General features: G+C 38.3%; 1 protein-coding gene across 4 annotated transcripts in view; it reads left to right on the top strand.

Annotated features, from left to right (window-relative positions):
* The first annotated feature begins 2,643 nt into the window (after nucleotides 1-2,643).
* evi5b (ecotropic viral integration site 5b) overlaps nucleotides 2,644-13,598 on the top strand; it is a 44,700-nt gene continuing 33,745 nt past the window's right edge. For 2 of the 4 annotated variants that reach the window (XM_085447924.1, XM_085447922.1), the window contains exons 1-2: nucleotides 3,771-4,049; nucleotides 11,556-11,788. In XM_085447924.1, the coding sequence (XP_085304050.1) occupies nucleotides 11,637-11,788 (152 nt within the window). In that variant the 5' untranslated portion in view covers nucleotides 3,771-4,049; nucleotides 11,556-11,636. Of the gene's footprint in view, nucleotides 2,880-3,770; nucleotides 4,050-11,555; nucleotides 11,789-13,598 lie in introns of those variants that run through there. The other 2 variants (XM_085447923.1, XM_085447927.1) reach the window with 2 other exon arrangements.

The following is a 13,598-nucleotide window of genomic DNA, read 5'->3' as shown; positions in this document are numbered from 1 at the left end:
CTAGGTTCTGTGCCAGGACCAATACTTTTCACATTTTTCATGCTTCCAGACATAGCCAGCACTCGGTGTCTCAGGAGGGCAATGCTGTCCCATCCTGGGCAGCTCCTGTTCAACCTCATGCCCTCTGGTAGGAGGTACAGGTGTTTAAAGTCACCTTTTTTTTCCTGGGCCATCAGAACATTGAACAATAAGGCCAGTGATTGGACTTAGTGAGCCTCACTCACCACCCCCTACCTCTTAATATTCAGTACAATTTTCACACAAACACCAGCATAACATGGCACAATATACAATAACACCCACAACATGGCTGTTGCAAAAATAAAGGAATCTTTACCTTTATCTTTACAGCACTGTAACCTAACCGAGCCATTGATACAAGTCATGATGGATCCTTTGTTTCATGATGTTTGCCCCCAATCTATGTCGCAGCTGAAATCAATGCTAATCAGATCAATAGCACTGCGAGATACTGCACTGATTGATTTGGTATCAATCAGAAATCAAGTAAATAGAGGGTGTGTCTTAACACAATAAGACACACTTTTCAGCTTTTCATGTATTTGGAAACTGGGTTTTTTGAAGACGTGGAATGTAAATGTGTCTGTCTTTAAAGCACTTTTTGTCAGTTTATGTTGTTTAACTGTATTATAGACTATAAACAAAATAGATGTGACCATCAACACAAAAGGTTCAGACAGTTTTCATGGTGCCATTGAGCTATATTTTTTGTTTCCAAAGAAAATAATTGATTTAACATAATTCACCGAGCTACATACTGAACTCAGAGGGTAGAAACAACGTATCGATTTCATCGCGGTAGTATCAACTGGACACCAGTACACGAGTCCACTTCTACAGACCAGACAACATTTTCCCAGTCATCTGTTCTTCAGTATTGGTAAGCCCATGCTGACTGTAGCCTCAGTATCCTGTTCTTAGCTGACAGGAGCAGCACCTGGTGTGGTCTTCTGCTGCTGTAGCTCATCTGCTCAAGGTTTAGAGATGCTCTTCTGAATACTTTGGTTGTAACAAGTCGTCATTTCAGTTATTGTTGCCTTCCTGTCAGCTCAAAGCAGTCTGGCCATTCTCTTCTGACCTCTGGCATCAGCAAAGCATTTTTACCAGAGAACTGCCACTCACTGGATTTTTTTCCCCCTGACCATTATCTGTAAACCCTAGATAATCCCAGTAGCTCGGCAGTTTCTGAAATACTCAGACCAGCCTATGTGGCACCCACAAATATGCCTTGTTCAAGTCACTTAAATGACTTTTCTTTCCTATTCTGATGCTCGCTTTTCATTAATGAGCAGTTGATGATGTGTTATTAAGTAACTCCTTGAGTTAAAAGTAACTTTTTGAAAAACTCTATTATATTTAGAGCATATTTTCAGTGGAATAAGTTGCCTTATGCAATTAGAGAATTGGCTTCTATTCATAATTTTAAAAATCACCTAAAAGCCTATTTAGGCAGTTTTTAATTTATTTGTAAATATTGTAAGAGGGCAATGTCACTTGTAATGGAAATTGTGTATTTTGTTTGAGTGTTTTTTATATTTTTTAATATTTACATGCTTATATTTTCAGAATTGTAAAACCTTATTGTGGATGTAAGAGCTAAATTACGTGGATATTTTGCATCCAATTCATTGTGTAACATTTTATTCGATGGTATTTGATGGTTTGGGCCCCAGGAAGACTAGCAACCAGTGTTGTGGAAGCTAATGGGGTTCCTTCTATATAAACAAATAAACAAATAAACAAATAAACTAATAAAGTTGTGGGCGAGCATATATAAGAGAAAATAAAGGCCTCATTGCATCCCATTAGAGTAGATCTCTCTCTGAGTGCAGTCATGTTTGTGGTTCCAAAGCAGAAAAGGAGTCATAGACTGCATTGAGGACACTGGACTTATGCTGTGGTGATATATAAATGCAACTGAATTAATTGGAATTTTTTATTTTCTATGCAATTACGGGAATCCACCTTGTAACATAAAAATACATTTTCCATGTCCTGATCTTTGACAGTGCACTTTGAAGTGTGGTCAAAATCAAGATAGTACAGTAGTATGGATGTTAATCAAGTGTACATCAAAAATTGAGCGATAACTGTAGACATCAGTTAGGAGTGTGTGACTGCAAACAACACAAGCAAAGTCACAGTTTGATGATGCTCCTTCACAATAATTTGGCTTTTTGCTGGCTCAGCCAATATTAGCACAAAACATTATAAAGATCTATTTATAAAAAGCCAGCCAACTTTCTCATCTATTTTAAGGTCTCTGTGACTCAACTGTTTCGTCATAATCTACCCTAATAGTGTGCATTACAATTTGGGTGCGTAGCCATAAGTATGTAAATATTTATGGTTGACGGGCTGAGATGTCATTGTTGACGGTGTCTCAGAGTTAGAAGCCTACATTCACTGTGGTGTTGCCAAGTGTCATCTACAGTTCGAGCTGCTTTTCAGCCACTGTCATCGAGGAAGGAGTGTCCAGCTTGTCAACAAAAGAAATGCGTCACTGCTCTCATGTGAAACCTGAAAAGTAGGTTTCATGAGTGCATGGTATGTAATTCTAGTCAGTCGAGTCATATTTTTACCAGAGCAAGTGATTGCTGCATTATGAGCTACATATAGCTACTGAAGGCACTTTGATTGAGGTGTCATATTATAGATATTTTTCAAATTAATATTTCCTCATACGTTAAAGTCGTTTTTAAAGGTTTACACCAGAGTTTTTTCTGGACTTGTTTTTGGTCTTTTTCTGATTTTTCAATGAAGATAAGATTATTTAACTGAAATTTATAACAACCAAAGTGTTTGTACCTCCAGGTTTCATCTAACACAGGTAGTTTTCTCTCAGCAATGAATTTCAGGTAAGAAAATTAGGTAAGCATTACAACATATGTGTGGAGCTCTTTTCTTTGACTTGAAGATTTTACATTGTATAGACACACTGGTTCCAAATTAGAAGCTGTTGAAAAACAGACATGACATGAGGTGATGTCTGTCGTATCGTTGGCAAAAAGACACATGAGCCTAATTTGAATGTGTGTGAATGGTTTGCTTTTTTATATCCTGTTCCCTGAATGCCTTGTGCATTCTGTAGCGTGTTATGACACTTTGGAGCTAAATTTAAATAAGGAAAAAAGGCATAATTATACTTAGACAAACCTAATACAGCCTTATAATTTTGATTCCTTTCAAAGATCTTTCATGTGTATCTGCTTCTGTCTTTGATAACAGGATTCTTTACGTATTTTGTTTCTTAAAATGTCTTATCCATATTTTTTATAAACAGGTTACAACTTCTCACTCACTCTCACTCTTAGTTTATAAATATTGTTAATGAAACTTAATTAATTCACTAACCAGCTTTTGAACAAGATATTTAACATAATGTGAAAAACCTGTCCTGGCAAGCAGGTTTAAGGTGTCACTTTAGTTGTGTTTGTACAGTTTGTGTTGCCGCGGAGAGTGATCATAAAGAGCAAAAGTATTGACGTCCTCGGGTACAGCCAGAAGCACAGCTAAATCATCTGTCATCATCAATCTAGCTGATGATCTTAAAGCTATTCACAAGGAACATAGGGAAGAAAAACGTGACTTAATTCCAATATTTTCTTTAACAAATGCATGATTTTCCCTTTTAAAATTATACTTCTTTTTTTTTTTAACAACGAATGAAAGAAATGACGTATTGGAGGTGCAGTTGCGCTGTTTGAACGCTTGGTGTCAGTATTGTTCCAAATCAGGCATGCTCTGTGGGATGTAAACACTCGGGTAGGCCGCCGTCTGTCCCAGCTCCGCAGACATTTGTGTACACGTATTACGGCTGCATGGGTTGGACCCAAGAGTCAATGGGAACGAGCTAACTTAACGCTGGCTAGCTTTCAAGTGGAAACCGATCTAGGCTATCTTGGGTAACATATGTACTTGGGTGAACCGTGTGAAAACCTGTCGTTTTCTCATAGTATCAGGACTAGCACACTTTCGTGCATGGGAAGCAGGCGACGTCTGCTGCGTGTGGCTAAAGACGGTTCAAGGTAAATGATGTTCTTGCTATTTTCGGGCTATGTCTAAATACTGGAACGATCAGTAACTCGTAAAATCTTAGTTCTCACCCGTGACTGTTAACGTGAACAATGCGACATTACTTTAAAGTAAAGCAGATTAGCTTTACTTAACTCAAAAACTGCGGTTTAGTATCAGCGTGTATCACGGCTTGTTGGCGCTGTTGCTTGTGTTAAATGTTTGCTGTTGATCTCCAAACTACTTTATAAAGGACTCTGGCTATCGCCTGGAACAAAAAACCCAAACCTAAAAAACACTTCATCCTTTGATAAGCAGTGTATTTATTCTTGCAGGGTAGTGTCTGTTAAAGTCACATTTATTCAACATGTAACCTCCTGTAGTGTTGTCCGAGGCGTCGACTTTAGAGCCTTCTGGAAGACATACAGTGTGCATACTGTTGCATTTGATGCTAGATCTCCATTTCGTCATTTCACAACATCAGCAAGCCATAAAAGGAATCGGGAGCTCGGCGTCTAATGCATCTGTACTCAGCTTACTGCCCGTCCCCTAAAGTGTTTTTGATAGGTAAACAATATTATGTGTGTGTCAGTAGACTAAGCAAAGGATTTAAACTGCTCAGCAGTAGTGTTGGCTGTGTTGCAGCTAAGCATATGCGTCAGTCCAGCTGCAAAGAAGTGACTTGCAAGTTGCAACAGCTCTCAAAGTAGAGATCAAGTGGACTTTTAACCCACCAGAAGTTATTATAACAGGAAGAAACGTCACCAGACTCAATTAAAGTGAATTTCATTCGTACTTTAAATTCCTAAAGCAATTTAAACTGATCTAAATGTATAATATTGCCAGATTAATAACCTAATACAGTGCATTATATTGAGGGATGCGCAGACTGTGTTTTTTAGTTTAATATAGAGGGTGCCAATTCACAAAAGTCATCTTAGGCTTTTACTCTAATATTGCATGGTCTTCCCGTCACCAAAGACCATGCAATATTAGAGTAAAAACCGTACCGATCACAGATGTCCTATGAGCTTGAAAATGGCGGGGAGGAAGAACTCTGTTAACAGGAAGAATTTACCAGCAGATCCAGACTTAGTGAGGAAGGGTTATCTACCTTAACTGTTCAGAGAAGGAGAAAAGAGATGACAAACAAACTATGTGAGAGAGAAGAGAAAAGTTGCTAATATCGCTATGATCATTTGGCCAGGTGGAAATTGATGTGACACAAAGGATAAATATCAGCTATCAATGTCATTTTATTTGCCAATATGCCAGTATAATAATCGTTTCCTCTACCTGTACTTAGCTCATCATTTCACTGAAATAATCAGTTTCAATACACAAATAATAAATAATAATAAATAATCAGTTTCAATACACATTTACCTCAGATTAGCATTTATTTTTTTGTTGTAGCTTGAGCTAGGGCTGTGCGATATGACCAAAATCTCATATCCCGATATAAAACATCTATCTTCCGATAACGATATAAATCACAAAAAATTTAATATTTTAATATTTTCTGTAAATTCTGTGAATCTCGGGTAGGTGAAGTGTTTCCAGCTGGGCGTCTTGTACCCGGAGTCGAGTGTTTTAACCGATGCATGAAACTACACATTTTTAGACAGGTTGTAACTGCCACCGTTTTCTTTGTGAGTATTTATTACACGGTGTGCTGCGGGGAAAAGCCTGTTCTAATGTTTGAATCTAAGGTTTATTTTTTAGCACCTGACGACTCTTTTTTTGCTTCTCATCCGTCAATACTGTGCATACTTTTTCACGTGATTCCGTTTATTTTGAAAATTCTCAACAGGATCTTGAGCTTTATTGTGAAAGGTTTATGTGGAAAATAAACAAGCGGACATGCGATGGTTTTACCGTCGTTGTTGCTAACGACAACCCATAAAGCAGGTGCTTGTCTGTCCTTAGTGTGGTTATATTAAATATAAGAGAAAGAGAGAACTTTAAGAAATTAATATAGCCACTACAGTGACCATCAAAACGATGAAAAAAATATGCAAACAGTTTATTTTGCAACACCACGAAACAAACGATAGCGTAAAATGAAACGATAGACGTTTTTATATCGTCATCCGATATATATTTTACATCGAACAGCCCTAGTTTGAGCCACAGTGCATCGGTGAACAACTTTGGCTCATGTGGTGTCAATTGCCAAATTCCCAACAAACACATAACAACTTCTCACTCTTTTTGTATGTCAGCAAGTCAAATCTGTGAACCCAGGGGACATGAAGCTTCAAGAACTTTCCTGTGACCCCCATATTTAAGAGTCCTTGGAGAACATGGATCAAGGAGTTACAATAAATCGTGTGTGACTAAGCGAAGCAGAGGATGATCGTGTTATGTACTCGCCACCTACACTCTATGTATGTGCCTGTGGCTGAACAAGAAAAAAGTACATTTGAATCCATTTTTGGTCATTTTACACAGATTACAGTGGTTTTCTCCCTAAGAGAACTTATCGCCAACAACTAGTACTGAAAACAAAAAGTAACATTTAACTTGTCGTGAGACGAAAAGCCAAGCTGTAATTATTACTGTAAACAATGTGTCAGGTGTGTTTATATTAGCGTGTGGCCCGTGAGAAATCTTATAACTGCAGTACCTAACTGAATGCATCCAGTTAAGCCTATGATTTCCACCCTGTGGCGCATCAAAGCAAAGATAATACCTACAAATACAATCACCAGTAATGCATTACATTATTTGTGTAGCTCAGAAAGAGAATCCTAAAAGCCACAAATCAGTAATGCTGTCACTTCAGTGTAGTTTCAGTGTTTTGATCCCCCCCGGCCACCATTTTCCCCCTTGCGAGTTTTTCTCTTCTTCCCCACAATTTCACTAACTGGTGTTTATGTTATCCTCATTTATTTAATAAGTATGATCAGGCAGATTGGACTTATATTTATATTATATTTAGTGTATATTTATATAAAAAAGCAAGACAAAAAAGCCTTATAGTTAATGTTTTAGATTGGCTGTAGCTGTTTCTCCCAGTGAATAAACCATCCATTGCTGGAATTTAAGTACTGGTATTATATAAAATGAGCTGCTGCCAGCACATATGATTTCCCACACTACTGTAATGCTAGATTTTTGTGGGCCAAATGTAGCTCTCATTATGTGGGTGCACGTTGAAGAATAGCCTTCAGCAAGACCATTGAAATGCTGATGGTACACTGGGAAAATCTGCACTTGTGTGTGTGAAGTCAAAGGCCTTCCCACCTCAGAGTGTGTGTCTGTGTGTGTTATTATAAGTCAGGCCTGTGTTTTAACACCCTCACAAAGCACATGGACTTTTTTTCTCCTCTGAGATTTGGGTCTCTCATGCTCAGCCAGACAAATTTGATGTAATTCCCCTCCTAGAAATGGGAACACGAAAGCCGAGTGACTGTAAATATCTTCTTGACTGAAACTTCAAGCTTTACATTGAGCTAAGAGAGTTGTCTGTTAGGTGTTGTTCATTTTGAGTAAAGACAGTAAATGCTTCTGCCTTTGTGGTCTTTCTCAGTTCCCCATGAAGTTATTCCCTAACGCCTTCTTCTGGCCTTTCTGTGGGTTTCATTAGCTATGCACACTGCATCTCAGGGCCCCTTTGAGTTCTTTGGCAAACAAAAGAAGCAACAATCTCTGTATCCAGGATTTATAGAGAGGCCTTGCTGCAGTTGGCGTGCCTTGTTGGAAGGAATGTCTCCTAAGGCCACCTGGACATTGGCATCTGTCTAAGCATGTCCTGTCGTGAGATGATTACATTTTAGTTGCTACTCTCAGAATGCTTGTATATCCTGACAGAAACATCTAATATAAAATACACTAGGATTTGTTTTTGAGCTTTACTTTTTTCAATGATTCTCATTATTAATGAGATTCACAATTTAGCTGGGTTATAGGAATCCTCCAGTGCATGTCAGGAAATAACATGGGTTTTACCCAATGTAAATGGCTGACGATTGTGTGACATCAGCCAGGTTTTACATCAGTTTTGAAAAGGCTAGATGTTCACTTTACACATTTAGTGTATTCTATTTCAGTGATGCACAAAGCTTTGAGTTAAAAGAGACCTCCATGCAAGATAAAACCTAGAGAGGTCCATTTCTCAGGATCAGTTAATGATTCCCTGACAGTTTAAGTTTTCACAAAGAATAAATTTGTTAAGATGTTCTTTTAATAATGTCTATCTTTATGGTAGTTTTTTTTTTTTTAAATTTGATTCACATGGCTGTAATTCAAATATTTATCATGATTTTCCGATCAAGGAGCAGTACTGCCAATGCTTTGTTTTGTAATTGAATGAATGAATTGATTGGACTCTAAGCTTCATTTTGCTGATTGTTTGTTTGATTGATTGCTGAAATGGGCTGAGTAAAATCTGACAGAGACCTTGCACTGCTCACATCAGTTAGTGCTGGTTTTAGTAAGTCATTCTATGCAGGTCTCAACAGCTGTTGAAAGTTGTCCTGTGAGTGCTGGACTGACTGGAAAAAGCTTAGTGGTAGATGTAAAGGCCAGTGGTCTTTATGGTCATGCAAACCGTCATTTTTAGTAGGATTTCACAAATCAAATGGAAATGAATTCGTTGATGCACTCATGGTTTAGTTATAGTAAATGGTTAATATTTTACCTGCCTTGTTCTCTGCTCCTCTTTTTAAATAACCCTTCATGTGTTTGTGGGAGTGCGCTCATTGCACAGACCTTTGCTGCTTTTGTCTTGTTTTTCTGCAAGGTTAATGTTACCCTCTGTGTGTTCGGATGTCTTTTTGTTCTCCATCCATGTTGACTTAATGCAGAGACACTGTAGAGCTGCAGAATGAGGATTTGTTTGTTTAGCTCTGTCGTCATATCGCCGATGAAGGTCAGTAAATGTGTCCCCCACGGTGACAGGTCAGCAGCTGGGTGGTGTTATGAAAATAGTAAAGTTGGTGTATCAACTTCCTGTTTCTCTCTGTTCCAGAATAGACTTGGCACAGGCCCCTGTTTATATTAGATGCTATGTCTTTTATGACAAAGTAAAGCATCTTTGTTTTTCTAGATGTTTCATATTCAGTGGGATAAATCTTTTTTTTTTTTTTTTTTTTAGTCATTCAGAGTAGAGATGCTAAACTATGCGTAAACAGCTGAGTGACCCAGCAAAGTCCAGTCGCCGTCTTTTCAAGCTCCTTAGGCTACCATGACCTGGATGACTGAGGACCTACACAGATGATACTGAAGGAGCAAGGGTTTGTGCAGTTTTAGGGAGCCAGCATGCATTGTTGCCCAAAGAGGGAAAATTAACAAACAAAATAATAAGATTTCAGACAGTGCCATAGGATGCGCTGCAGAGAGGGCATTGCATTTCTAAGCTGACACAGTTGTGTTAGAGCAGTTTGAGCCAATAGCCCGATAGTGTAACACGTACAGGCTGTTGTGTCCTTAATTTTGCATTGTATATGTGATGGATTGAGTTTTAATGTGTTTTCTCTGCATATTGTTCGTGGTCTTTGTTTGTTTTTTGGGTGATTGAGTTTATAATAATGATTGATTAATGGTTTCAAAGTGAAAGTGTTACTGGTAGTCATTGCTGTAGTTAGTCTCTCAGATAGTGAGTTGTTTTTGTTTTTTGTAATCTTTGCATTGCAGTTTTGCTCCTGTTTGTGAGATGACTGCTCAATGTCATATACATTAAGTTTGTGGTGAAATGAGACTGAAAAAAAAAAACTGTTCTGTTTCCTTTTTAGATCTGTTACTTCAGATTTGCATTTCACGTCAGTGGTATCCAAAGCTCAATAACATCAAATCATTTCATAGTGAAGATACTATATTAAAGGACGGTTTCTTATATTGTCACGAAGTCTGGCTGTTTCTCTTGGCAGGAGGAAAAAAAGCTTAGCTAAGACACTTTCAGTGTGCACCATAGTTCATTCCTATCACCACACTTACCACAAATTGTCCCTCCTCCTATGATGTGATACTAGATACAGAGAAATTAGTCATCTTTTTCAGGGTAGTTTTTGAAATGATTGGTTTCCTGTCAGGTCTCAGTATCCAGACTTCCTGTCGGGGTGAAGGTGAAGTTAAAAAGTGTTTCTCAGGTGTGAGGTGAATTTCTTTCTGCTGAGCACAGTGATATGCTTCCTGCTCTAATCTTGTTTCACTTGAAGGAAGCCGGTCGTTTGGAGCACTTTGACCCCTTCTGAGTTTGATCATCATATGACTAAAGGACCGTGTGTCGTTGAGTCGATCAAAGGTTCTTAAGAGTGGAATACTTTTTGCGTTGGATTTGAAATATTTAAGCTGTCCTTTTTAATGAAGGCATGCTGGATTTCCTCATGGAAAGCAGCTGTAGCTTGGATTGTTTGGAGTAGCAGGTAGGAGTGGATTTAAGATGTCCTGCATTCATTTTATGCTGTTATTTGATGGTTGTTCTTCTTTTCTTATTTTTATCCAGTATAGTCTCTCTTTATGATAATAGATTATCAGTTTCCAAGTGTTGCTTTGAGCCATTCTTCATGCTGCAGTCAGTAGTGTCCAGTGAAACAGAGACAGTATTGTCACCGATTATAGTGGTGTGGCATGTAGTGCACAAAAATCCCGTCCTCGGTAAACCTGAAATGTCAGTTATGACCAAAAAGAATGGACGGTACTTGTGCATTAGTAATGTTTACAGATAAAGAAAGCAGTATCTTTATTTTAAAGGGATTTATTGTTCTTATTTCCTACACCATATATATTTTTATTCTCCAACTGGTTTCTTGATTTATACTTCAAAATAATCATTAATCTTTTCATGCGCTGACTTGAAGCAGCTCCTCAGTTTTAGCTCCTGTCCTTTGAAGGTTACCTCCACTTTAAATGGATAAATGGTGTTTGGCTATCCCCCACAAACTGGAGCTTCTGTGTTCACAGCTAAACTGTCTGTGACTGAACATTTGTCTCGTACAGATTACTTGCACGTGTACTGACCTCATTATCTAAAACTTGGACCTTTTTTAATATGAGCATCAACCATTGTAACGCACATATTGCAAATATGCAAGTAAAAGCATAATGTTTCTCCTATAAAGTAAATAAAATCCACAGAACATCATTTTAAGAACCTCCAGAATTGTGACAGAATTATTTTAATCCCGTCCTTGGTCAACGCGCCTTTACTGGAATACGAGCAAGTCATTTAAAGTATTGATTGTGGTATCAGAAAGAGACAGATTTGTTTGCCAATGCTGACTTTGTAAACTAAGCAGGTGTATCGATCCAGCTGACACTGACTCCTGGCGCTGCTTCCAACAAAGCTGATAATGTAGCACTAAAGGCTGCTGGGATGTATTGATATTCTATCAGGAGGAAGATGTTTTGATAAATATTTAATTCTTTGTAAATGTAGGCTTCATGTAAGTGACTGGAAGTGATGTTAAGTGGTGTAGTTCAGACTAGGATGTGGTTAGTGAAAGTGTTTAATACTGTATTTTGATGAAACTGAGAGATTTCAGAAGGCTTGGGCTCATGCTTCTCATCTTCTGCAGGTGGCGACAGACAAGGTTGCTGGTAAGCTGAGTTCTACTCTCTCATGGGTGAAGAACTCGGTGTCCCACACGGTCAGTCAGATGGCTAGCCAGGTGGCCACGCCCACATCCTTGCAGACCACTGCTACCTCCTCCTCCACCTCTTTGTCCTCGCCTGGCCTCTCCCCATCCTCGCCGGCCCAGCTCAGTCCTGATGATGTGGAGCTACTTGCCAAGCTCGAGGAGCAGAACAGGTAAGCTTCTCGTGCGAACTGACTCATGTTTGATTTCAGGTTGCGTGGCACAGGATGGACTGTATTGAACCATTCTTTGAGACAGTTTGTGATGTAGTTATAGAGGGGTGGAGAATACAGTCTGACTGGTTTGGAGATAGTTGGAAGAACTGGTTTTTGGACATTGAGACCTTACAGAGACACAAAGTTAATTTCCTCTGGACAATGTAGACTATAACCTCTGTTTGCTAGTCATGAAGCACAATCCTTTGTCAAGATTCTATTCTATAACCATTCTATTTACCATTTACCAAGATTATGATGGCATGTGACATGTGAGCAATACTCACTGACCATTTAAGGTAAACTTTGCTAATAGTAGTATTAACTATGAAGTAAGATTTTAGAAAGTTGATAGTAGGGCTGGAGAGTATATTATAAGTATATTGATATGTATTAAAATTAGGCATAGGGTAAATAGATAAAATTACTTCATATAGGGCTGTTCAAGAACAAAAGTCACAAAGTGATTTAAAATTTAAAAGGGGTCTGATAATACACTTTACAGTATGCTGAATTTAATTTTATGGCGTTTTGAGAAAGGTTACCTTGTGTAAAGCTGTGCCAGCATTTATATTTTGCTTCTTTTACTCTTTGTAGTGCTTGCCCATACACTTTCTTTCTGTGCTCTGCAAGCAAACCTGGCAAGAACCTCATTGGAGCCTTCCCAAAGCTATTTTAGCCAGAGCCAAAAAGAAAATCACCAGTGTTGCAATGACTTTTTTTTTTTTAAACTGGCAGGCTGTGAGGCTTACCACTTAAGCACGGGTATCATAGGTGAACATGGGCCTGTTTGTCTGTCATGGTTCATGTCCACTACTTCAGTATTATCATTTGGAGCTTTTTAATGACATTAATTTATAGCTGTACGGTTAAATGCCCATTCTAACCCAGAACGGGCCATGTGCAAGCCCAGTTTGCACCTGTGAACGATGGTTTGTTGATTTGTTGAAACAACACAAGCAAAAAGTACGGCAGAGTCAGCATACACTGTTTGGATTTAGTTGTGCGTGTCATCATGTATTTATGGTACAGCCGCATGGAGACAGTGAAACATTGGCTGGAATCACATTTATTGAGTATTGTTATTTTATTTATCTTAAATAGATATACCAGAAAGTCTTACTAAGCTTCAGGGATTTTCCAGTAGCTCGTGACTGAGAAACTTGCGGCTTAATATGACCTATGAAATTATTTTTTTGTGTGTTCTGGTCACAGTTTATTTTAATAGTGTGATAAATCACACATGGCTTTCAGTACCATCTGATCATGTATTGAGCTAAGTAGAAAATACCAGTATTGTATGCCACTATTCAGTCTGAAAATACATGAATATGAGCTTTTTGGTCCACACTTCAGAGCTCTAGTTGATGGAATAGAACCTCAGTGTGACCCAGTCTAGCTCATGATGTTCTAAATGTAAGTGCTAATGGACTAAACTCAGACTGTGACAATTGCATTGAGGGAATATTCATCCTCCTGCCTAAAAATGGGAAGCAGGTTATGATGGATGATGTGAAAAGGAACTCATTATTCTATGCAGTTTGTTCTTGTCAGCAGCAGGCACACTGAAATGTGCAAATGTTGTAGGGCATCAGCTTCCTGTACACCCCAAACAAGTTGAACTTCCTCAGGAAGTACAGTTGTTTCTGGTCTGGTTTTGTTCTGCTGGTGTTTACAATAATATACTCAAAATTGCAAGTGAAAAAATTCTTTATTCTTATTGGTGCAAATACTATCTAAGATAAGTCACAACCTAATTTAATCATAT

The sequence above is a fragment of the Copadichromis virginalis genome, linkage group LG23, assembly GCF_057382275.1.
Source record: "Copadichromis virginalis isolate Kocher_CV1m ecotype Utaka linkage group LG23, C_Virginalis_male_GT1.1, whole genome shotgun sequence".
NCBI classification, from domain to species: Eukaryota; Metazoa; Chordata; class Actinopteri; order Cichliformes; family Cichlidae; genus Copadichromis; species Copadichromis virginalis.
Note: the sequence above shows the minus strand (reverse complement) of the source record. Positions and strands in the feature narration are given on the sequence as shown.